The 27,541-nt window shown below is 39.6% G+C and overlaps 1 protein-coding gene across 1 annotated transcript; it reads left to right on the forward strand.

Moving 5' to 3' along the window:
- The first annotated feature begins 293 nt into the window (after positions 1-293).
- Positions 294-5,171, forward strand: LOC127809320 (uncharacterized). The gene is given in 5 exon segments (XM_052348084.1): positions 294-1,901; positions 2,346-2,607; positions 3,040-3,673; positions 3,806-4,584; positions 4,723-5,171. Coding segments are annotated over 5 exon segments (3,732 nt in total).
- The last annotated feature ends 22,370 nt before the right edge of the window (positions 5,172-27,541 follow it).

A 27,541-nucleotide genomic window follows, 5' to 3' on the forward strand; every position in this document is an offset into this window, starting at 1 on the left:
AGTCCAATTTCCAAGGCTTATCGCTCCCAACTTCTTCTCTTATTCTGGAGTGTGGCGTCTATATCATTCTTTTTCTTATTTTGTTTCGTTTACTTGAATCTGGTTTGGCTTTCTTGGGATGATGCTCAACTTGTTCGTGGGCTTTTAGATGCAACCAAAGGGATCTTCATAGGCTCGCATCAGTTTTGGTATCAGAGCCATGTTCTAAATCAGGTTCGAAACACATTAAAAAAAAAAAAGACAAGGGAGTTCGAGAAGAGGGGAGTAGTGACAATTCATTTGTGATCCAAGCAATGCAACAACACTTTGAACGCTTCAATGTTATGTTTGGAGAATTGACTGACAGAATAGAAAGAATAGAAAAGCAAGAAGTTGGCCCAACTGATGTGAGAAGAAGACCAGCTCGTGAAAGTGCTAACTTGGGGAGACAAAGTCATCTTGATGGATATGAGGATGATGAAGAAGATGACCTAAACTTTGATGATCAATCTACTTTGCCTAGATTCGGCCACAGATTTGGAAGAAGAAATGTGAGGAGGCCGAGAACTCTAGATCGAGATGGAGATGATGAGCAAGAATTTGAGGATCAAGCCACAAACAGATTGGGCAATGAACGGGCTAACAGATTTGGTGGGAGGAATCCAGTAAGAAGGGGTACCTATGATCGTGACTTGGGGAGCATTAAAATGAATATTCCTTCATTTCAAGGAAAGAATGATCCGGAAGCCTATTTGGAGTGGGAAAAGAAAGTGGAACTTGTGTTTGACTGTCATAACTACTCTGAAGTCAAAAAGGTAAAACTTGCTGCTGTTGAATTTACTGATTATGCTATAATTTGGTGGGATCAAGTTGTTTTGAATAGGAGAAGAAACCGTGAACAGCCTGTGGACACTTGGGAACAAATGAAGTCAATCATGAGAAAGAGGTTTATTCCAAGTCATTACTATCGAGACTTGTACCAGCGGCTACAAGGCCTCACTCAAGGTGCCCGAAGTGTGGAGGATTACCACAAGGAAATGGAGGTTGCCATGATTCGAGCCAATGTGGAGGAAGATAGGGAGGCAACCATGGCTAGGTTTTTACAAGGGCTAAATAGAGACATTGCCAATATGGTAGAGCTACAACATTATGTTGAGCTAGAGGATATGTTACACATGGCCATGAAAGTTGAGAGACAGCTCAAAAGAAAAGGTGTTGTACGGATGGGACAGATTTCGGGTTCATCCTCAACTTGGAAACCAAATTGGAGCAAAAGGGAGGAAAAGGCAGATCTTAAAACCAAATTCGAGCCTAAACCTTACAAGGGCAAGGAAGTGGGTCCTAGCAAGGAGAAAGGTACTTTTGAACCTCAATCTAATAGAAATCGGGATATAAAATGTTTTAAGTGTTTAGGCAAGGGACATATTGCATCTCAATGTCCAAACAAGAGGACAATGGTTTTAAGAAGCAATGGAGAGGTTGAAACTGAAAGTGAGACAGAGGCTGAATCTTTACCACTAATGGATGAGAGTGATGGAGAAGAGCATCCCGTGAATGGAGTCGTTTTGGTGACAAGGAGAGCTTTAAACTTGCAGGCAAGAGAAGAGAATGAGGTGCAACGTGACAACATTTTTCACACAAGGTGCCACATCAAAGAAAGAGTGTGTAGAATGATTATTGATGGAGGAAGCTGCACCAATGTAGCTAGCACGGAATTGGTGGAGAAGTTGAATTTACCAACTCAAACACATCCCCGACCATACAAGCTACAATGGCTGAATGATTGTGGTGAGATTAAGGTAAATAAACAAGTGCTAGTTTCATTTTCCATTGGAAGGTATTGTGACAAGGTTCTTTGTGATGTTGTGCCAATGCAAGCTGGTCATATCCTATTGGGAAGGCCATGGCAGTTTGATAGGCGGGTCAAGCATGATGGATACACTAACAAATACTCTTTTGTAATGAATGGGAAGTTTGTTACCCTTGTACCCTTGACACCCCAACAGATATATGAAGATCAGATGAGGGTAGAAAAAGAGAATGAAAAGAAAAGAGGGAGTGAGAACAAGGGAAATAAAAAAAAGGAAGAGCAAAAGAGTAAGGAAGAAGAGAGTGAATCTGAGGGCATTCAAAAGGAGAGAAATTCAGAGAGAAGAAAGAACAATGAGAGTAAAAAGGAAAGAAATTCAGAGAGTGAAAAGGGAAAAATAGAGAGAAAAAAAGGAAGTTTTTATGCAAAAGAGGGAGATGTGAGGAGTGCTTTTTATGCTAGGCAGCCTATGTTTGTACTCTTGTACAAAGAGGCTTACTTAAATACTAATGAATTTGACCTTTCTTTGCCTAGTATTGTTAAATCTCTTTTGCAGGAGTTTGATGACATCTTTCCAAATGATATTCCAAGTGGTTTGCCACCTTTGAGGGGAATAGAGCATCAAATAGATTTCATCCCAGGAGCATCAATTCCTAACCGACCAGCTTACAGGAGCAATCCCGAGGAAACGAAGGAGCTCCAAAGGCAAGTTGAGGAACTTTTAGCGAAGGGATATGTAAGAGAGAGCATGAGTCCATGTGCGGTTCCGGTCTTACTTGTGCCTAAAAAGGATGGGACATGGAGGATGTGCGTGGATTGTCGGGCCATCAACCAAATCACTGTAAAGTATCGCCATCCCATTCCTAGATTAGATGACATGTTAGATGAATTGCATGGTTCATGTATCTTTTCTAAAATTGATTTAAAAAGTGGATATCACCAGATTAGAATGAGGGAAGGAGAAGAATGGAAAACCGCTTTTAAAACAAAATATGGTTTATATGAGTGGTTAGTGATGCCCTTTGGGTTAACTAACGCCCCTAGTACATTCATGAGGTTGATGAACCATATTTTGCGTCCTTTTATAGGCAAGTTTGTAGTGGTTTACTTTGATGACATCCTAATCTATAGCAAGACCTTAGATGAGCATCTAGAGCATTTGCAAAATGTTCTAAGTGTTTTGCGAAAAGAGAAGTTATTTGCTAACCTCAAGAAGTGTTCCTTTTGCACAAATCAGATTGTGTTCTTAGGATATGTTGTAAGTGATAAAGGGGTTGAGGTAGATGGGGAGAAAGTTAAAGCAATCAAAGAATGGCCTACACCTAAATCTATCACCGAAGTGCGAAGTTTCCATGGCCTAGCAAGTTTCTATAGAAGATTTGTTAGGGATTTTAGTACTTTGGCCGCACCCTTGACTGAGGTTATTAAGAAGAGTGTGGGTTTTAAGTGGGGACGTGAGCAAGAAAGAGCTTTTAATTTGATCAAAGAGAAATTAAGTTCTGCACCAATACTTGCCTTACCCAATTTTTCTAAAACTTTTGAGGTTGAGTGTGATGCTTCAGGTATTGGCATTGGAGCTGTCTTAAGGCAGGAACGGCACCCCATTGCATTTTTCAGTGAGAAGCTAAATGGAGCAGCCCTTAACTACCCTACATATGATAAGGAGCTGTATGCCTTGGTTCGAGCCTTGGAGACATGGCAGCACTATTTATGGTCGAAGGAGTTTGTCATACACACTGATCATGAATCCTTGAAGCACTTGAAAGGACAAGGGAAGCTGAACAAACGACATGTAAAATGGTTAGAATTCATTGAGACCTTTCCTTATGTGATCAAATATAAACAAGGAAAAGAAAATGTGGTTGCAGATGCATTATCTCGCAGGTATGCTCTTATTTCAACTTTGAATGCTAAATTGCTAGGATTTGAATTTATTAAAGACTTGTATCCTAGTGATCCAGATTTTGCTAATGTCTATGAGGCTTGTGAGAAAATGGCTTTTGGGAAATTTTATAGGCATGAGGGGTATTTATTTAGAGAGAACAGAATGTGTGTGCCTATAAGTTCTTTGAGAGAATTACTTGTGAGGGAGGCTCATGGGGGTGGCCTAATGGGACATTTTGGAGTGAGAAAAACATTAGATGTATTAACTGAGCATTTCTTTTGGCCACATATGCGACGGGATGTTGAGAGGGTTTGTGGAAAGTGTATCACTTGTAAACAAGCCAAATCAAGAGTTTCACCCCATGGTCTATATACTCCTTTACCTATTCCGAGCGAACCTTGGGTTGACCTTTCTATGGATTTTGTATTGGGTTTACCTAGGTCTAAGAGGGGAAAAGATTCTGTTTTTGTTGTTGTTGATAGGTTCTCAAAGATGGCACATTTCATTCCATGCCATAAATCAGATGATGCTAACAACATTGCAGATTTGTTCTTTAAAGAGATTGTTCGTTTGCATGGCATGCCAAAGACTATAGTCTCGGATCGAGATGCTAAATTCTTAAGCTACTTTTGGAAGACGTTGTGGGGTAAGTTGGGAACAAAACTTTTATTTTCTACTACTTGCCACCCACAAACGGATGGACAAACTGAAGTAGTGAATCGTACTTTGTCTACTCTATTGCGTGCCATCATTCAAAAGAATTTGAAGAATTGGGAAGAATGCTTACCACATGTGGAATTTGCATATAATCGTAGTGTCCATTCTGCCACTAACCATTCCCCATTTGAGGTAGTTTATGGTTTTAATCCGCTAACTCCATTGGATTTATTACCTTTACCACTTGTTGAGTGTGTAAATTTAGATGGAAAGCAAAAGGCAGAAATGGTGAAACAACTGCACGAGAAAGTCCGACAGCAAATTCAAAAACGAACCGAGCAATATGTTACACAAGCCAACAAAGGTCGAAAGAAACTAGTTTTTGAACCAGGCGATTGGGTTTGGGTACATATGCGCAAGGAGAGATTCCCAGATCAAAGGCGTTCTAAGTTGCATCCTAGGGGTGATGGACCATTTCAAGTGATTACTAGGATCAATGACAATGCTTACAAGTTGGACCTACCTGGTGAGTATAATATTAGTGCTACCTTTAATGTTTCTGACTTAACTCCTTTTGATGTAGATGATGATTCGTGGACGAATCCTCTTGAGGAGAGGGGGACTGATGAGATCAATGGAGCTGTAAAAGATGCCAAAGATCCTTTAAGCCTACAAGGAGGTCCAATCACAAGAGCAAAGGCAAAGAAAATGAGAGAGACACTCAACGGGCTAATTGAAGACATTCGAGCCAAACAAGGCTTTACTGATTCATCCACCAATTGGAAGACAACAAGTGGAAGTCAAGCCTATGTCCATTTAATCAGCATGCTAGCCCATTAGAAGATGACACGTGGCAGCATTTAGAAGATGACACGTGGCACCCAAGATTATGTCTATGTGTAGCTGGCCAACAAAATAGTTGTTTAATTTCTTAAATTATATTATGGAGGGTACCAGCCATTAAGGTAGTGGGGTGAGTGTGTGGCTGGTAGTTATTGAGCATTTGGGTAGTGGGTAGTTATTAGGTTAATGGGTAGTTATCTCAAGTTGGTAGTTATTTCATATTTGTTTTTCTATTTAAAGGGAATTGTAAACACTTCAAAAGGTTGGTTAATTTTCGTGACTATTGAAAGGTGAACTTTCTCACTTGGTTTTTCCAAGAACTCAAGACTTATCAAGATTGTTCCAATCTTGTGGCGTCCAATTTCCAAGGCTTATCGCTCCCAACTTCTTCTCTTATTCTGGAGTGTGGCGTCTATATCATTCTTTTTCTTATTTTGTTTCGTTTACTTGAATCTGGTTTGGCTTTCTTGGGATGATGCTCAACTTGTTCGTGGGCTTTTAGATGCAACCAAAGGGATCTTCATAGGCTCGCATCATTTTAGCTGCACCAAAAACTCTTTCCGATTTGAATTTTTTCGATGGCATAATAATCGTTTAGAAATTCTGGTTCATATCATATAATTGTTTTTTGATATTTGGGCTACGGAGCATTCCCTGTAATCGATTCGATTATTCACAATTGTACCGAAAATCACGATAAACCCTAATCTTTTAAAATTTCTCTTACACTTCGAAATAAAATTACAATTAAAACCATATGGAAATATTGTCATTCCACGATTGAAAATTAAAAAAATAAAAAAAGGAAGAAAAACTTTTCGACTTATCACGGGAAAAATTAAGAAATTATACTTCCGCCCGATTGTTTAATTTGATCGCTAATACTTCTGTTTCAACATGAAACAAACAAAATATTGTTCTACTAATAAATTAAAGTGTATTCCCAGTTCTATTGACTTTTTTTGGATGAATTACGACGATTCGGATTTCCGGCCTGAATTTTAGTTGCACCAAAAACAGTTTCTGATTTGAATTTTTTCGATGTCATAATAATCGTCTAGAAATTCTGGTTGATATCATATAATTTTATTTTGATATCTGGAAGACAAACCATTCCCTGCAATTGATTCGGTTATTCATAGTTGTTCCGAAAATCATGATAAACCCTAATCTTTTGAAGATTTCACTTACACTTCAAAATAAAATTACCGTTAAAACCATATGAAAATTTCGTCATTCCACAATTGAAAATTAAAAAAAAAAAAAAGAAAGAAAAAACTTTTTGACTTATCATTGGAAAAATTTAGAAATTACACTTGCGCCCGATTGTTTTATTTGATCGCTAATACTTCTGTTTTAACATGAAACAACCAGAAGATTGTTCTACTAAATAAATTAAAATGTATTCCCTGTTCTATTGACTTTTTTTGAATGAATTACGACGGTTCGGATATCTGGCCTGAATTTTGGCTGTACCAAAAACTATTTCTGATTTGATTTTTTTCGATGTCATAATAATCGTCTAGAAATTCTGGTTCATATCATATAATTTTTTTGTGATATTTGGGCTATGAAGCATTCCCAGCAATCGATTCGGTTATTCATAATTGTTCCGAAAATCTCGTTAAACCCTAATCTTTTGAAGATTTCACTTACACTTCGAAATAAAATTACAGTTAAAACCATATTTTAATATAGTCATTCCACGATTGAAAATTTAAAAAAAGAAAGAATGAAAAAACTTTTAGACTTATCACTGGAAAAATTAAGAAATTACACTTACACCCGATTGTTTGATTTGATCGCTTATACTTCTACTTCAACATGAAACAACCAAAAGATTATTCTACTAACTAAATTAAAGTGTATTCTGTAACACCCCGCCCTATACAGGCGTGTCACCAAAAGGAAATTCCCGGGGTTTCTTTTTTTTTTAAGTCTGACACTTGCGGCGCCTGTGAACACAATCTTCACATGCAGATGAAACACTCGTCGTAAAACTACAGCCGGCACCCACGGTGATCTTAAGAACAATCTCCACAAGCAGATATATACCCCGAGAGTTCCAGTCTTACTCGTTTAGTTAACAATAACAAATCTTAACCGAACGAGACAATATAAACACAACGAAAAACTTAATTAATCAAAATGACGTGGTCTATCATGCGATACACACAAAATGTTCCCATACTGTCATGTGTATACAACATCAATACTAATTATTACAACATCGTCAAGCGATATATAACATCAAAGCTTCCAAAATAATATAACAACAACAACTATCAAACAAACACCATTGGCTCATCTGTCGTGTCCTCGACCTCGCTGTTGTCCCTGACTGGAACGTTGAATGTTCCAGGGGCATAACCCATGTTAGATGATAAACCATCTAAGTGAAGGTAAGAAACAGTTATATAATGCATGTGAGCATGGCATACTATACGACAACATGCAAGACACGTCTAACTCGAGATATCACCTTGACATACTTAATGCCTCGAATGCCCCACTGTGGCACACGTTCACCTGGTCCAACGTTAATCCCTCGAGTGCACCGTCGTGACACCCGTTCACCTGGTTTAACATTATTCCCTCGAGTGCCCCAGTGTGACACCCGTTCACCTGGATTAACATTGTCCCAATCTCAAGTAGACCCCATCCTGCCCCATACAGACCCAACGATGCAATTAAACTTGACCCCAAATGATATGAAAATTTACACGCCATGCATCAACATTTTAAAATAAAATAGTTAATGCAATGTAGCAAATATCGACACAATGATCATAAGTAAAAGCCTTGTAAAACAATCTATGTCTAGGAGGGTATAACCGCTCACTAGAACCCACCACAAGCACCTAAAAACACTTCCAAGACAAGGAAAAGCTGGAATCAAACCACTCACCTCGAATCGAAAAAGTCCAGATTTCACCTCGAAAAATGTGCCGCACCTCGAAAATCGTGTAATCCTTCTTCCAACGACCCAATTGACTCCTATTTCACCATTTAAGACCTTTGGAATCAATATTTCTACTTTTCCATAATTTTCTCTATTTTTATTTATTTTTCAAACATTTATACCTTCAGAAATTCATTAAAAATACCAAACATCAATTTTTACAAAATATTCTTCCATGATAATTCCTAAAATATTTCTACCTAAATTCTAAAATTAAAAACACACAAAAACCCTACCTCACGCGCCCTCACGCGCCACCCAGAGGTCCTGCGAGTGGGAGCCACGCGCCGCCGTCTGGTTGTCTTCTCCGGTCGTCTTCCCCGATTCCGGCGACGTCCAATGCCCTAAATTCTTATAGGGGCTTGTAGAGCTCTTCAAGGCGACCTCAATGGTGCCCTTATTAGTCGAAAAAAGTGGCCGGAGGTAGGATTAAAAGAGAGTTGCAGGTCGCGGCGGCAGTGGTTCGTTTTTCCGGCCAAGCTTCTAAAACCTCTCCATTTCTACACCAATCGATCCCAAATGCTCCAGAAATGATCCTCTCAATCCAAGGAACAAAAGCCCCTTATCCCTCAAGCTCGATTCAAGCAAAAACACAAGAAATTTGAGCAATTTTATTTTTGAAACCCTCGGCCGAAAACCTCATTTTATACTCGATTTTTACCCGATTCCCCACCCTATCTTGCTCGTCCTTATCCCTTAAGCCCAAATCTAGCCTTTAAACCAATCGAGAAACACCAAATCAAGCACTAGATCCCTCGAAAAATTCGGCCAAATCGGAAATCTTTTGGCCATTAATTCCGATCACATCAAGGCCATTTTCCGGCCAATGGAAGCTCCCAACGGCCTCGTCGTCGCCTGGAGGCTAGCCTAGAGCCTCCGGGCGACCTGCCCGATGCCCCAGAAGCGGCCGCCGACGGCCATAGGCGGCCGATCGGTTTCACACCAAGCAACTTTAAAAAATTGCATTTTAGCCCCCAGCCAACTTTTAATTGAATTTTCTTTTATTTCTTGATACCCCTAGACTATCTAACACCTTCACTACGACCCTTAGGTTTTGTATTTCCTATTTCCCTTTGGAATTTCTGAAAAACTTGTCATCTTGATCTCCCTCGGGCAGTTTACAAAAACTGCACTTTTGCCCGGATGCTCCTAATTGCCAGCTTTTGACTTCAATCCTTTAAAAGTCCCTTGATTGTGTCGAGTATTGCTTATTTGAACCATTTTGACCTTTGTTGATCTACTTGACACAGTCCCTCGCCTTCTGTTCATGTTTGCATATTGCACTTTAGCCCGAAACTATTGTAAATTTCACTTTAATCCTATAACTTCCAAAACTTCTCTTAATATTTAATACTGGGTATTACATATTCCCTGTTCTATTGACTTTTTTTGAATTAATTACGACGATCCGGATTTTTGGCCGGAATTTTAACTACACCAAAAACTGTTTCCGATTTGAATTTTTTTGATGTCATAATAATCGTCTAGAAATTCTGGTTTATATCATATAATTTTTTTTTTTGATATCTGAGCTACGGAGCATTTCCTGCAATCGATTCAGTTATTCATAATTGTACCGAAAGTCACGTTAAACCCTAATCTTTTGCAGATTTCACTTACAGTTCGAAATAAAATTACAATTAAACCCATATGAAATGATCTTCGTTCCACGATTGAAAATTAAAAGAAAAGAAGAAAAAAAAACTTTTTGACTTATCATGGGAAAAATTAAGAAATTATACTTACACCCGATTGTTTAATTTCAACGCTAATACTTCTGCTTCAACATGAAACAACTAAAAGATTGTTCTACTAACTAAATTAAAGTGTATTCCCAGTTCTATTGACTTTTTTTGAATGAATTACGACGATTCGGATTTCCGACCTAAATTTTAGCTGTAACAAAAACTATTTCCGATTTGATTTTTTTTGATGTCATAATAATCGTCTAGAAATTCTGGTTCATATCATATAATTGTTTTTCTATATCTGGGTTATGGAGCATTCCCTACAATCGATTCGGTTATTCATAATAGTACCAAAAGTCACGATAAACCCTAATCTTTTGAAGATTTCACTTACACTTCGAAATAAAATTACAGTTAAAACCATATGAAAATATCGTCATCCCACAATTAAAAATTAAAAAAAAAAAGAAAGAAAAAACTTTTCGACTTAGCACGGGTAAAATTAAGAAAGTACACTTACGCCCGATTGTTTGATTTGATCACTAATACTACTGTTTCAATATGAAACAACCAAAAGATTGTTCTACTAAATAAATTAAAGTGTATTCCAAGTTCTATTGACTTTTTTTGACTGAATTACGACGATTCAGATTTTTGGCCAGAATTTTAACTGTACCAAAAACTATTTCCAATTTGATTTTTCTCGATGTCATAATAATATTCAAGAAATTCTGGTTTATATCTTATAATTTTTTTTTGATATCTGGGCTACGGAGCATTCCCTGCAATCAATTCGGTTATTCGTAATTGTACCGAAAATCACGTTAAACCCTAATCTTTTGCAGATTTCACTTACACTTCGAAATAAAATTACAATTAAACCCATATGAAAATATCTTCACTCCACGACTGAAAATTAAAAGAAAACAAGAAAAAAAAACTATTCGACTCATCATGGGAAAAATTAAGAAATTACACTTATGCCCGATTGTTTGATTTGATCGCTAATACTTTTGTTTCAACATGAAACAACCAAAATATTGTTCTACTAAATAAATTAAAGTGTATTCCCAGTTTTATTGACTTTTTATGGATGAATTACGACGATTCGGATTTCCGGGTTGAATTTTGGCTGCACCAAAAACAGTTTCTGATTTGAATTTTTTCGATGTCATAATAATCGTCTAGAAATTCGAGTTCATATCATATAATTTTATTTTGATATCTGGGCTACGGAGCATTCCCTGCAATCGATTCGGTTATTCATAATTGTACCGAAAATCACGTTAAACCCTAATATTTTGAAGATTTCACTTACACTTTGAAATAAAATTACAGTTAAAACCATATTAAAATATCGTCATTCCACGATTGAAAATTAAAAAAAAAAAAGAAAGAAAAACTTTTAGACTTATCACGGGAAGAATTAAGAAATTACACTTGCGCCCGATTGTTTTATTTGATCGCTAACACTTCTGTTTCAACATGAAACAACCAGAAGATTGTTCTACTAACTAAATTAAAGTGTATTCCAAGTTCTATTGACTTTTTTGGAATGAATTACGACGATTCGAATTTTCGGCCTGAATTTTAGCTGCACCAAAAACTGTTTCCGATTTGAATTTTTTCGATATCGTAATTGTAACACCCGAGACTAATCTTGAGAATAAAAATGATATTTGATGAAGGGCATAATTGGAACTTTGGGAAAAATAAGACTATAGGGCACACTAACACAGCTTTGGATGACCAAATTAATCAGAGGGAGTACCTCGGACCCTAGATAGCCAAGAAAAATGGTATAGTATCGACGAGCAATTAAAATTATGATTTTTAGTGATAAAAGAAATGAGATCGGGAACAGTTTTCGGTATAGCAAAAATACAGCTGCCAATAAGCTCGTATTACCGAATTGTTATAGGCGATGTCCAAAAAGTCAACGGAGAGTGTCAAGGACTAGTATTCGATGTATAGAACAACCCTTAAGTGGTTTCAGATTGAATCGATTGGATTTAAGGTCAAATAAATCAGTCGGGCCTAAGTGTAATTTTCTAAATTTGCCTGAGGGAGGTCAAAATGGTAAATTTTTTAAAGTTTCAAGAGAGAAATGAGAAGTAATAATCTTGAGGGTCTTAGTGAGGGTGTTAGAAAGATCAGGGGCTTGAGGTTAAGGGCCAAAATGCAAAAGAGAAATTTCAAAGGGCCAAAGTGCAATTTTTAGAAAATTGTACAAGCATGGCCGATTTGGCCATAGATTTGGCCAGAAAATCCGGCCATTTGGCAGCCTAGGATCATCAGGGCATGGCCAAGGACTGTCCTGGTGGCGTGTAGGAGGAGTTTTGGCAGGAAATTGGCCACGTGGGGGTCGAATTTTGGCTATAAATAGCCAAGGGTTTCGACCGAATGTAAATCATCAAATCGCTCAAGTTTGAGAGCGAATCGAGGGAAACCAATAAGGGGCTTTTGATCCTTGAGGGAAGAGGATTATTTCTGGAGATTTTGGGAATTTTTGTGGTAGTATAGAGGGTGTTTTCGCATATATATACATTTGGCCGTATATATATATACATTTTGCGTGAAATACCAAATCGGGTTGTAGAGTGATCGATTGAGCGATCTAATAAGGGGATTTTGTTCGCAAGGTGATGGGTAACTGATCTGGAAAGTTTCGTGCCAATCGGAGTTCGAATCGAGGGTCAATTTGATTCGCCGGAGTTCGGTGGCGGGATAGCTTCGGCCGGCTGTTTTTGGCCAAATCGAAAGGCTTCCAGTGGTTTTTTCCTAGCAATATTGGTACCATTGGGATCGACTAAAGGAGAGGAACAGCCTGGTGTTGTCGCTTCAATTTTCCGGTGTGTCGTCGCCGGAGAAGATGACCGGAGATATTTTTTGTGTTTTTTTAAATACTAAAAATATAGAAAATTCGATAAAAAAATAGAATTAAAGGAATTAAAATTCTGGAAAAATATCCAGAAATTCAAGAAGGATGAATAGTTTATTTTGATGAATTTTTATCTTAGAAATTTCTTGGGGAAATAATTATTTTTGATTTTTGAAAGGAAATGTAAATAGAAAATAAATAGGAGAAATTTTTAGAAAATTCTGAAAAAATTCCAGAAGGATAAGGAATTTATTTTATGAATTTTGGTGATTTTTCTTGAAGTATATTCGAAGTAAATAGATGAGAAATAAATTTTCTCAAGGAAAAGTAATTATGGAAATTTGAGAAAATAGGAGAAAAATCTGGAAAATTTCCATAAAATCCAAAAGGTTTATAAATATTGTTTTATAAATTATTATGTAAAAATATTTGAGAAAATAGTTGTGTAGATATTTATTTTGGATTATTAGAGAAGAAAATGGGAGAAAAATAGGAAAATTGTGAGAAAATTAAGGAAAATTATAATTGTTGGATAAATGTGATGATTAGGGTGCCTTGAGGGTTGAGACGAAGTGACTCGTGCAAAGTTCGAAGAAGGCAAGCAAATTGAGGCAGGCACGCAAATCGAGGAGTACCGCGCTTGTCGAGAAGAATTTGAAATTTCGTCAAAGGTGAGTGTTCGCCCCCAACTTTGTTTTGACTTGTGAGTGGTTCTACCCGAAAAAGACTTTAAGTGACATGTGAATGGTTTACTATGAATGTTCATCCCTATGGCTTGGTTTATTATGGTTGTCCAAACAATTATTTACACATGCATTGAATTTCGTATGGTAAATTGCATACATTGAAATGTTGATTTTATGCATGTTATGATTTTTTCGGCATTGGCTTGTTTTGTGTCGTCCATGTGGGATGTGGGTTGGTAACCTGTGACGTAGCCCAGAGTGACAGCACTCGAGATGCGTGCCTAGGATTAATGCTAGGTAACCTACTTGGGACGGGGCTGAGACGGATTTCACCCTACGGGACCCAAGTGGCGGGGCTGAGAGTGGACACCACCCCAGGTTGTTGGCTCAAGTGGCGAGGCTGCGAGTGGACACCACCCCAGGTTCCTTTGAGCAATAGCATTAATGCCGAGGTGACGTCGATTCCGAGGATAGTGCTGATGTGACACTCTTGGGGCTAGGGTTGCGTTGGGTTTTGGAATGCTTTTGAGTTGGAGCGTAAAGCCTAACAATGACAATGGGGTGATTCCCGGGTTCATGTGTCGAGGTTGTCCCTCTTAAGCATGATTGTATTTGCCAATGGGCCGATGGGGTCGTGTCGCCTTTAGAGAGATTGCATTTTCCCCGGTTAGGGTTAAGTGCTATGTGGGATTCTCTTAGGCTGGTGCATGTCGGGATTTATCGATTATGTATATGATTTTTCATATCTGCATGAAAACGTTTTTGAACTCTCATTTAGATGATTTAGCATCTAATTTGGACTATGTCCCTGGAATATTCAAACGTTCCAGGTGAAAGCAGTGGCGCCAAGGGAAAGAATGTCATCGAGATGTAGCTGCTATGTTTAGTTTTCGTAGGTTTTGTCTATGAATACGATGTTCAGAGGTTATGTAATATTTTGATATTTTCATGTGAAACATCGATTTGGTTATTATTAAGGAATTGTCGGTTATATATCATTGAGGTTTCGATCTTGCTTCCGCTGATGTGATTGTTAATACCTGTCTTAGTTCATTATTATTAAATTTTGATATGCTAAGAAGGTACGATCGGGATTGTCGGGAAATGTCTATGATGAGAGGCTTATGTTGTGTGTATGATGATGAAAAAAAAAATATTCTCGAAATCTCAAGGTAATGCTCGTTGTGGGAAAACGGGGCGTTACAGTAATAATCGTCTAGAAATTTTGGTTCATATCATATAATTGTTTTTTGATATCTGGGCTACAGAGCATTCCCTGCAATCGATTCAGTTATTCATAATTGTACCGAAAATCACGATAAACCCTAATCATTTGAAGAGTTCTCTTACACTTCGAAATAAAATTACAGTTAAAACCATATGAAAATATCATCATTCCACGATAGAAAATTAAAAAAAAAAAAAAAAAAACTTTTCGACTTATCACGGGAAAAATTAAGAAATTACACTTACGCCCGATTGTTTGATTTGATCGCTAATACTTCTGTTTCAACATTAAACAACCAAAAGATTGTTCTACTAAATAAATTAAAGTGTATTCTCAGATCCATTCACTTTTTATGGATGAATTACGACGATTCAGATTTCCGGGTTGAATTTTGGCTGCACCAAAAACAGTTTCTGATTTGAATTTTTTCAATGTCATAATAATCGTCTAGAAATTCGGGTTCATATCATATAATTTTATTTTGATATCTGGACTACGGGGCATTCCCTGCAATCGATTCGGTTATTCATAATTTTACCGAAAATCACGTTAAACCCTAATATTTTGAAGATTTCCCTTACACTTCGAAATAAAATTACAGTTAAAACCATATTAAAATATCGTCATTCCAGGATTGAAAATTAAAAAAAAAAAGAAAAAAAACATTTCAACTTAACACGGGAAAAATTAATAAATTACATTTGCGCCCGATTGTTTGATTTGATCGCTAATACTTCTGTTTCAACATGAAACAACCAAAAGATTGTTCTACTAAATAAATTAAAGTGTATTCCCTGTTCTATTGATTTTTTATGGTTGAATTACGACGATTCGAATTTCCGGCCTGAATTTTTGCTGCACCAAAAACAGTTTTTGATTTGAATTTTATCGATGTCATAATAATTGTCTAGAAATTCGGGTTTATATCATATAATTTTATTTTGATATCTGGGCATCGGACCATTCCCTGCAATCGATTTGGTTATTTATAATTGTACCGAAAATCACATTAAACCCTAATCTTTTGATGATTTCACTTACACTTCGAAATAAAATTACAGTTTAAACCATATTAAAATATCATCATTCCGCGATAGAAAATTAAAAAAAAGAAAGAAAGAAAAACTTTTCGACTTATCACGAGAAAAATTAAGAAATTACGCTTACACCCGATTGTTTGATTTGATCGCTAATACTTCTGTTTCATCATGAAACAAACAAAAGATTGTTCTACTAAATAAATTAAAGTGTATTCCCAGTGTAATACCTCGAGAGCCTAGAGAAGTTAGTATATATCGAGGATAGTGTAAGAAAGGAAACAACACCAGCTGGATACCTTTTGGGCTGAATGTTGGCAAAGAACTCCCAAGTTAAGTGTGCTTGACCTGGGGTAATCCAGGGATGGGTGACCCCCCATGAGAAGTTCGTGTAGGCCCATTAGGATAAGTTGTTCCGGATCTTCCTATCGCTCGATTGGGATGTTACAGATTGGTATCAGAGCGTGGTTGGAGCATCAAGTGGAAGATGCTTGGAGAAATGTGGTTGAAGGTTGATCGAAAGGCCTTGGAATTAGGACCACAAGCAATCGAAGACCCTAGGGGTTGGGTCAAGACGTTGAGGTCTATGGTGATGGAAATGGAAGGCTTGGATATTCCTGCTATGGGAATAGCAAAAATATCATGGTTTGAGATGGTATATCGTAAGAGGTATAGCTAATCCAAGAAGGGATTAGTGGACCAACCTATGTTGGGGAGATGTACAAGCCCGTATGAGGGAATGGAGTGGCTCCCGTAGAGGTGACGTGCTAAGGGTTGCGTGCTCAAACTAGGGTGAGCTGAGGTTGAAATTAGCTCAAAACCCAAAGAAAGAAGTTGTCAACAGGTTGTGTGACGAGCTCCGGGAATGGAGCAAGCTAAAGTTGCTTGTAGAGAGGCTCTAAGTGGAGCGAGCATGTGAAGCATATGCCAGTCATGGCCAAGGTAGGCATGACGTTGGTAGTTCATTGAAAGACTCTAAGGGGAGTCGGGTGTGAGTCATGCATGAGGGATGCATACGGTGCCATATGATTATATCGTTATGATGATCCTGGAGGGGACGTGCCTAGGGTATGAGTGGACCCTAGTTGATTTCATGATGAAATGGGATATATCCTAAGAAAGGATAGGTATGTGGCAAATGGACCCTAGCGGGTGTTTGTGTGAGATGGAAATCCCAAGTGAGTCGAGCTGGAATCCAAGAGGATCCAGATTTGGGATAAAGGAGTTGGGCATGCATAGATATGTGCGTGGGAGCCATGGGATTGGAAGTCCTGGTTGAGAAAGGCCAAAGTAATCGTTCTTGTGAATGATGGATGAGGGGTTAATCTAAACTCTCATTGACACTTGGGGTCAGGTGGGACACCTAAGGTCGGGAGATGAGAGGTAAATAGACCCTCATTATGATGCCTGGGGTCGAGATGACGCCTAAGGTTACGAGACCCTTAAAGGGGGACGCGGAGGTCACCCAATGAAGGGTATGAACGGTGTGTGGGCCGAAGGTAGTGAATTGTGGCGACAGGACATCCGTGGGCTATGTGTGCACAAGAAATGCCAACTTTGGATGCCAAGTGGGCAGGGGTATGGTGAGCAATGTGGAAGCCCAAGAATTTTAGTTCCAAGTCAAGGAGGCCCGAGCGAGGTGTGCAGGAAGGCCAGACCGGGGGTAGTGACTGAATACATTCATGAGTGTACAAGAAGAGACGAGAGGTCTCAATTTACCTAGAAGGTAATGGGGATCCCTCCATGGTTATAGGTGCCAGAGCCTGAGAGGGGCTCAGCATGTCAATTGCGGGTTGCGAGATCTATGATAATCAAGCTCTAGGATGAGCTGGGTGGCGAATGAATCATGATGGATTGGGATCCATTGTCGTGAAAGGTTGGAGCTTTCAAATGTTGAGAGAGACCCGTGAGGTATGATCTTGTGGGGTAAGATCATGAGGCCTCAAGAGGTGAAATGGTTTGAGAGTCTTGAAACAGTAAGAGATGTGAAGTCATGAGGAGTGAGGTTTATGGTTTGGGCTTGGGGTTATCAAGGCAAGGATAACCAAGTAAGATGGCTTTGGTAAGATGGTGGTGGAACCATCGGGGTTGGAAAGGCTTTAAGTAGCTTTGATGTGATGGGTGCGAGGCTCGACATAACGGATCTGATGCTATGGACCGTGTGGCGGAGGACTAATGAGTTGGCTCGCGTTGAGGGCAAGTGGCCCATGGGCCTAAACAATTTAGTAAACTGCAGGTGACGATCAGATGCTGAGGATGTGGAGCAGCACCTTAGGAAATTGGTCAAGTGAGACCAAAAATCTTCCGTGAGGGATAGGACATTTAGAGTAGTCCTAAGGAGGAATCGTGGAATGCGGTAGTGATCCGATAGATTTGTTGTCAAGTAGGACGCCTGGTAGGAATAGTGGCTGCGAGCGTGGCGAGATAGTCATGCCGAGTTCGATAGCAGAGGTGTGATTGGAAGGTGAAAGTCACGATACGGGGTGCAAAGCAGATCAGAGTGGGACCTGAACCATGCTGTAGGAAATTGTTGTTGGGCTAGTGTAAGGGACAACACAGTAATAGTGATTGGGTGTTAACTCTCTAAAGCACAGGACAACACGATGGGGAACCAGTGTTGGGCCAGTGTATGGGAGTGACATGTCATTGGGTGTTGACTCTCTGAAGCACAGGGCAACACGATGGGGAACCAGTGTTGGGCCAATGTATGGGAGTGACACGATGATGGTGACCAGGTGTTGGTGCGCCTAAAACACAGGGCAACACAGTGACTATGCAGATGGTCAGGGACTGAAGATCTATGAGATGTTTGAGAAAGAAACCCGAGGAAAGGAAACAGGTCTAGAGTGGGAATAATGCTACGGTTGACGCCTATCAGTGATGGGTCTAATGCTAGGGACCACTGGATGCAGACGGTTAGTCCACAGGAGGGACTGTAGCCCTCCATGTGGAGTAACCTGTCTGTGGTGGAGATGATTTGACACCGAAGACCTGGGGTATGCTGTAGGTTATGCCTGAGCCAGACCTAAAAATTCCGTAAGGGTTGAAGTATGGTGGTAGTGCTGTGGGTGTCAAGGCAGCAAGAAAGTTTGTGAATCGAGGGAGTGATATCTTGTGGTGTGATAACAAGAGGTGTGGCGATGCTCCTTGCTAAAGGATGCTAAAATAGTTGTGGTTAAATTTGATCGAAGTGATCTGGTAAATTGGGATGATGAACCCAGTGTGATCTTGCAGTAATGCATGAAGATGGGATTGATTGGTAGAGTTGGTAAATGGCTTGAGAATGATACGTAAGTGCCGTGGAGGGCGAGACTTATGAAATGGAAGCCAACCATCAAATGGGGAAATTGAAGCGTGCGGAGGTTTCAAATAAAGCAATCTCTAATCCAGTGATGTGAGTTGTGGTAGGCTGAATGTGTGGCTAAGGCACGGTTTGAAATCCGTGAAGGTGCGCAATTGCACAGTCTGATGTTAGTCTTGGCGGTGTCGATGAGAAATGAGGAAGTGACCTCATGTGGCACTGGAAGGGTTTCTAGTTGATGACACACGAGAAATTGCCAGGTGGTAGCACCTGATGGCAATAATGGAGCGTGAGGCTCGAGGGCTATGGTGTAAAGCCTTGTTGGTTGTCGTGTATGCAATATAAAGGTTCAGTGGGTCTTGGTGATTAGACCAGGCTGATTGTGCAAAATAGATCCAAGGTGCTAAAAGACGGTTGGTCAGGACATAATTGTGCCACTCAAAGGAGTGTGGCTTTGGAATGAGAGCTATCAAGGGTAGTGGAATTGTGGTTAGGGTAGAACTTGAGATGTTCTCCCAAGAAAAGTTGCACATGAGGCAGCAGTGTGAGATAAACTTCATAAGGCGCTACAACTCTATCAGGAAAGATCACCCGGGAAAAGCCAGCGTAATGGCAAGTGCTTGAGTAGGAAGGTGAGTCCTACGGCACCCAGTGGAAGTGTGAATTCCACATGAGTGGCAGGGGTGATTTCCAGTGAGTGGAGTTTAAGTCGAAGCGATAATCGATGATTGCAAGAGTAGTGCCTGGAGTCGGGTTGTGTTGGTTATGAGCCGGGCGATCTGGCTAGAGCTAAGCGAGTTGGTTAGCTGGAAGATGATGGCAAATTTAAAATATCGCCAATGGGTAAAGAGAGCTCGAAGGAAGAGCTTATGGGACGAGATTGGTTTCCAGTAGTGGTGTTGAGGAGATGAAATCACCTAATGGCTGTGAGTGATGCAGTTGAAGGGATGCCTTGGAGTGTGGGCAATTGATGAAAATTAACCTCGTGTCTAAGGTTAATGGTTGTGAAAAGAAATCGGCTAGTGAAGCTGTTGTGGTGTTAGAGCCATGTGGTTGCTCACCGAGAGGTGTGAGCTAGCTGTAGCAAAGTGTATAAGAAATCCGGGAGAAGCCAGAGTCTCTCAGGTATTTAGCTAGATGCTATATGTATAAAAGGTAATGTGAGGAAGACGACTTACGAGTGGGGTCGTGCTGGTTGTGGTGACCATGAGATTCAGAGAGTAGCAAGTCTTCTAAGATGGCATAGTGGTGTCATCGTCGCGGTTAGGGAAAAGAAGTTGTCAGGAAGGTCAAAGGTAACCATTGTGCATGGTAAGACCTTGAAGCCGAGTGTGAATGGCCATAAAGACTGGTATTGGTGAATTTTGAAATGCGACGATCGTGGGGGAGAAATTCGTTGCTGTCATGGTGATGTCCTTGCCAAGGAGGACAAGAGGAACCATTATGCATGGTTTAAATCAGGTGTCTATTGCGGGTTGAGAATGAACCTAATGTAGGATGGCTGAAAGTTCATGCCTCAAGAGTAAGAGGCTTTGTTGAGAAATGGTGAGATTTAAAGGGTCCCAATGAAAGTGAAGCTGGGCGAGAAAATTTGGCCAGAAGACCGCTACAAAAGTGGGGGTGTAACCATGATGGCTTGTTGTGGTGTGGACCAAAGGCATGAGTCATCCTACAGGTGCGATGCATAAGTGATTGTGCAGATGGTAATAAGCCAATCACTTATGCCACGCACTGTGGGTGATGACGAGGGCTGACTAAAGGTTCCACGACCCTAAGCGCAATGGTAGGATCCTGGACTCATGGTAGGGTAAATAGCCAAGGTAAGGCCTAGCATGGGAACATGATTGTAAAAGTTGAAATGGGGTGAAGAATTAAAGAGGGGTTGCTCAGTGAAGAGTTCCCTAGTATGGGTATGAGACCCTACTAGCATGTGATATCGGTTAGTAAGTATCATCGTGTGCTTAATGCGAAGAACTCCTGGTTGGGAGAAGGTTGTGGCCCGAGCATGCTTAGGCTCGAGGTGAGATTGAAATGGTGCATAAGTCGCCAAGCTCGATGTGAACTCAGGCAGTGCACAGGGTTGAAATGTGTGATAGCCTGGCACGGTGTTAGGTAAGTCAATTTTCCGTAATCGTACCGATAAATGAGGGTCGGTTGGTCAAGGTAGAAGACCATGTATGAAATGGTCGAAGTTGGCAAGGTGGGCCAAATAGGTGCTTCCCAGGTAGTGCTAGCATGGTAAGTTGATCGATAATGAGAGGCTACCATGAGGATCAACTCAAACTATGCAGGCGTGTGATTAATGGCGGTATGCCATGGTGGAATGGGTGTTCGAGTGTCTAATGGGCACTAGAATGTGACGTTGCGGTGAATGATCAGTGCTAAGACGTTGCTGGTTGGACCAGCGTAAAATCGTGGCCATGTGTGATTGGCAGTGAGAAATGTTGCCGTGTGTGATCGGCGTAAAATCGTGGTAGACTGGTCAATGATGCAATGTTAGCGTATGTGGTTTTGGCTGATGGGAAAAATGGAAGTGGACTGCAAAGTGATGCTCGAGGTAGCGAAAATCCATCCAGAAATGGATAGCGTTGCGGTAAGCGTGATCAGCAACCAGTTGTGTAATTTGGTAGGAGGCCAAAGTGGTGTACGGTTGTTGAATGTCCTCGAGAGTTGGAAGATCGAAAGCCTAAAGTGAAGCCTTGGGGTAGGTGTAACCCGAGGTAAATGTGAAGAATGGATAGGCTATGGGATTCTTGAGCAAGAGAATTTGGCAAGTAGCTCGAGAATGTGATTGTCTTGGGTAGGAAATGATGGTAAGACGAATTTCGAGGACGAAATTCTTTCAAGGGGGGAGGAATGTAACACCCGGTGTTACAGGTGTTAAAAGAATAGGAAAGAAAGTGAAAAAAATTCCAAAAATGCCCTTGAAAAGGTGTTGGATCCTTGAGATTGAGGGTGCCCTATGAGAGGGGCATTTTGGTAATTTGGATAGTGAAATCCAATAAAAGGGTATTTTGGTAAATTGGAAATAACTCCTATGTGGAATTAGGTGAGTAGGTGAATTCAATCCCAATTTTGTAATTATGTGGAGTTAAGGGATTAATAAATTCACAAAGGGTATTTTGGAATTTGGAATTTAATTCCATAAAGGAATTTAATTATGGAAATAGGGAAAATGGTGAATATTGAATTATGTGAGAAAATAATTAATTTTCCCTAAATTTGGTGAATAAATGGGGGGATGCCACATGGATGGATGAGATTAAAGCTTGGAAGCCAAGAATGGTGTCATGGAGTGACACTTGGCAAGTGGTGATCCAAGTTAAATGAAGAGTTAAATAAATGTAAAAGAAATGATATTAGTCATTCTAGCATTTAATGAAGGCAATGATAATGTTGCTTAAAAAAGAAAATGCAAAAGGAAAAGAAAATAGTCATGCATTAATGGTTGGAAAATGGTGGCATTTAATTAATTCATTATGGAAATGAATTATGTCTCTCAAGTGGTCTTTCAAGTGATGGCATGAAATTAGTCCCCTTAAAAATAAATGAGAAAAATAGCTATTTTGGCATGGAAGACTTGATCCAAGGGTGGAGATTAAGTCTTGAAAATCTAATGGTTGAGATGATTCAAGAGAAGTGGCATGGATTGCCACATGTAAAGGGATTTGAATGGTTGAGATCTAGTCTTCAAAAGTAAAAGAAATCTAATGGTGGAGATTAAAGAAGACAAGAGCACATGGATTGTGCTTGTTATGGAAGGCTAGGATGTATTCTTCCAACTTAAGTGAAATCCTAGGGCTAAGATCTATTCTTGCCATGGAAATAAAATAAGTGAATTAAAGGGGAATTTTGGCTATATAAAGGGAGGTAGAGAAGAAGGCTAAGCTTTTTGGCCAAATGCTTAGAGGAAGAAAGAAAAGAATGGAGAAGAAAGGAAGAAGGAAATGAAGAATGCAAAGGTAAGGTTTCTACCTTATAGTAATAAAGAGAAATCCTTTTATCTTTCTTGTACGGTGGCTTAGCTACCTTATTTTTTTTAAGGGTTTCTTGAGAAAGAGCAAAGGTTGAAAGCAATGAAGGCCTTGAAGTTAAAGCATGTGGAAACTTCAAAGAATGGAAAAAGGTAAGGGATGGCCCCATGGGATGGTGGCCTTGCATGGTTGTAAGTATGTTTATAAACTTTTCATGTTGTATTAAGCATGCTCCTCATGTACATAATAGCTATGGCCATAGGGATTGTTAAGATACATGGTGGAAAGGGGTAGGTTAAGGCTTCAAACCTTGAGAGGTTGTGAGAGCATGGAAGACCTAACTACATTTGCATGCACATGCCATCACATGATTTATGTTTATGTTCATACTTATTGCATAAGCACCCTTATTGAGCTTAATGGCTCATGAGGTTTTTACCCTCATATGTAGGTTGTGAAAGCATGGTAAAGTCAAGACAAGGTGAAATGGCATGGGAAAGCATGGAAGAAGATTCAAGTGTATATTTTGGCTTGTGGAAACTTATGTGTTTGATTTGTGTAATGTAAATTTGTTGTTAGTTGAAGTGTATGTTGTATTTATACAATGAGATAGTGGCTTATGGCACGTTGGTGCCTAGGTCGAGTGAGGTCTCATATGGTGTGTATGGTGGGAAGCACTAAGAAGTTAAATCCTATGATTTATGGTTGGGAAATAGTGGGTGTTTGATGTATGTTGTGGAGATATCAAGTATATTGTTTAGGCCTTAATTATGGAGAATTAAAGGCAAAAATTTGGATGAAAGTGAGGCATTTTATTCAATTTATTTTCTGGAAAGTTTGGGTTTAAATGCCCAAGAAAAAAAAAAATGCAGAAGCAGCAAAAGGGGCAGCCAGCAGCAGCAGGCTGCTGGGCGGCCGCGCGCGCTGGCAAGGGCAGCCGCGCGGCCAGCACCAGCAGGGCCCCGAGTGGGCCCCGGGGCGCGCCGTGGGCCCCGTCGGCCAAATTTTTTTTAAAAAAATGAGAAATTTGGGGCGTTTCTTAATTGAATTTGGGCCCCGGAGGAATTTTCAAAGTAAAGGGATTTTTCGGGCATTTTGAAGAAAATGTCGAAATTTTGGAAATTTGAAAATGATGAGTTTTTCCTCCAAAATTGGTGATCCATCAATGGATTCGTTTAAATGGTGATTTTTGGAGCCCGGTAAAATTCTTGGTCGAAAAAGAATTAAATTCAAATGAGAAAATAATGATTGGGCGTCTTTGCGAGATTTCTTTTTAACCAAACGCGGTGTGGTTTAAAGCCCAATCCTGCTAGAAAATCCTGGGGTTTAAGGGAAGGGAATGACGAGCCTAGTTCCCACCTAGGGCGTTTCTTCTTGAAACATAGTCCGCCCTTCATCTCAGACCGGGTAGGTGGACAATTCGGGTAATTATTCACGAGTAACACCCGTAAGTGGGAGCGGGGCGTTACAGATGTCATAATAATCGTCTAGAAATACAGGTTCATATCATATAATTGTTTTTTGATATCTGGGCTACGTAGCATTCCTTGCAATCGATTCGGTTATTCATAATTGTACCAAAAATCACGATAAACCCTAATCTTTTGATGATTTCACTTACACTTCGAAATAAAATTACAGTTTAAACCATATTAAAATATCATCATTCCACGATAGAAAATTAAAAAAAAAAAGAAAGGAAAACTTTTGGATTTATCCCGGGAAAAATTAAGAAATTACACTTGCGCCTGATTGTTTTATTTGATCCCTAATACATCTGTTTCAACATGAAACAACCAAAAGATTGTTCTACTAACTAAATTAAAGTGTATTTCCAGTTCTATTGACTTTTTTTGAATGAATTGCGACGATTCGAATTTGTGGCCTGAATTTTAGCTGCACATCAAATTGTTTCCGATTTGAATTTTTTCGATGTCATAATAATCGTCTAGAAATTCTGGTTCACATCGTATAATTGTTTTTTGATATCTAGGCTACGGAACAATTCCCTAGAATCGATTCGGTTATTCATAATTGTATCGAAAATCAAGATAAACCCTAATCTTTTGAAGATTTCTGTTACACTTCGAAATAAAATTACAGTGAAAACCATATGAAAATATCGTCAATCCACGATTGAAAATTAAATAAAAAAGAAAAAAAACTTTTCGACTTATCACGAGAAAAATTAAGAAATTACACTTACGCCCGATTGTTTGATTTGATCGCTAATACTTCTGTTTCAACATGAAACAACCAAAAGATTGTTCTAATAAATAAATTAAAGTGTATTCCCAATTCTATTGACTTTTTTTGGTTGAATTACGACGATTCAAATTTTCGACCTGAATTTTAGTTGAACCAAAAACAGTTTCTGATTTGAATTTTTTCGATATCATAATAATCGTCTAGAAATTCGGGTTCATAACATATAATTTTATTTTGATATCTGGGCGACGAACCATTCCTTGCAATCGATTCGGTTATTCATAATTGTACCGAAAATCACGATAAACCCTAATCTTTTTAAGATTTCTCTAACACTTTGAAATAAAGTTACCGTTAAAACCATATGAAAATATCGTCATTCCACGATTGAAAATTAAAAAATAAAAAATAAAAAAAAACTTTTCGACTTATCACTGGAAAAATTAAGAAATTACACTTGCTCCCGATTGTTTGATTTGATCGCTTATATTTCTGTTTCAACATGAAACAACCAAAAGATTGTTTTACTAAATAAATTAAAGTGTATTCCCAGTTCTATTGACTTTTTTTGAATGAATTACGACGGTTCGGATTTCTGGCCTGAAGTTTGGCTATACCAAAAACTATTTCCGATTAGATTTTTTTCGATGTCATCAGGAAAAAAGTTTACTTAAGAATGGCAAACACTTGGGGACACCGAAGAACTCTCTTTCAAGGCGTAGAGACACGCCTGCCACCACGAAACTCTCAGCAACAGGGAGCGCCTCCCACTATTCACAATTCTCAGCAACATCCTCCTCCCCCTCATAACGCTCAAACGCAAGGAGGTGATCGCTCCATTTCTCCAAACCGACAGATGGGGGATCAATCAATCCCACCTCCACTTAACATGGTCTCAGGATCACTCCCTACTGATCAAGCTGGGACCTCACGAAAGCCACCACGTACGGTCTCGTGGGAAGAGTATGAAGCATTGAGACAATAACACGTTGAAGGCATGCAAGCACTACGAGACATGGCTGGTGTACTCCAAAGTATGATACTTGGAGGAACGCTGTCGGATACTCTAAAAAGGTTTATGCCACCTCTTGAACCTCAACCCGAGGCGGGAGCTGATTCCTATCAAGAGGCTACTCCCGATTCACATTCACGATCTACGCCTCCATGCGGGGGTAGACCCAGATCTCCACCACCAAGAAGGATCCCTCATTCCGTGCCTCGGAAAAATGAAAACTCAAGAATGGAAAACAGAACCAGAAGCCCTCAAAGGCGGAGGTATCATGAAACAGTGGCCAATACACCAACAAGACATGACAACCAGACGACAGCTAGTATGCGTGATGACATGAAAAGAGTAGTAGAAGAGGTGCTTGAGAAGAAAAAATTAATCCCGACAACAGAAGAACACAAGCATAGAAAATGCCCTTTTGCTACAGATATATTGGAAAGACCTCTGCCTCGAAAATTCAAGATGCCTCAAATCACCCCCTATTCCGGCAAGGATGACCCATATGATCATGTTCAGAATTACGAGTCGCTGATGATATTGCACGAATGGGACGACGACGTGATGTGCCGAGCATTTTCCTTAACACTATCAGGACATGCTCGAACATGGTTCAACAGCCTTCCAGAAGCCTCTATTTCATCATTTGGGCAGCTTAGAATAGAATTTACCAAGGGTTTTGTGATAAACAGTCGAAGAAAGAAGGATGCCACATATTTGCTAGCATACGACAAGGAAATAAGGAATCCTTACGTCAATTTGTGGACAGATTTCGCAATGCTACTCTTGAAGTCCCAGACTTGCCGGCTCAAGTGGCAGTATCTACTATGCTCCAAGGGAGATGTCTCGCCTCTCTTCAAGAATCACTTTCTTTAGACCCTCCCGCATCCTTAGCCGATCTATTTGTCAAAGAAAACCGATATATCCTTCACACTGAGATTATGAGGAACGTGGCGGGAAAAGAGGATAAAGAAAGGAAAAGAAAAGAACGTGAAGGGGAAGAAGAGTTTATTCGACGATAGGAAAGGAATAGAAGACTGGATGTACCAAAACCTCATTTTAATCATTATACTCAACTCTTACAACCCCGATCAACTAAATTAGCCGCAGTAGAGGGAGAAGGACTTCTTAAACTACCCCACAGAGTTGACTGCCCCATGGGAAAAAATCAAGGAGAGTATTGCAGATACCATCGAACCAGAGGGCATTCCACTGATCACTGTAGAGAATTGAAGAATCAGATTGAGATGCTCATTCGTGAGGGACACTTGCAAAGATATGTGAGACGCGAGGAAGAAGAAAACAGGGAACCCCGACAAAGGATAGATAGACGTGATGGGCATGAAAGGTCGAACCCAAGACAACAAGAGAGAGGAGGAGATCATCGACAAGATAC

The sequence above is a fragment of the Diospyros lotus genome, chromosome 9 (assembly GCF_014633365.1).
Source record: "Diospyros lotus cultivar Yz01 chromosome 9, ASM1463336v1, whole genome shotgun sequence".
In the NCBI taxonomy this organism is placed as follows: Eukaryota; Viridiplantae; Streptophyta; class Magnoliopsida; order Ericales; family Ebenaceae; genus Diospyros; species Diospyros lotus.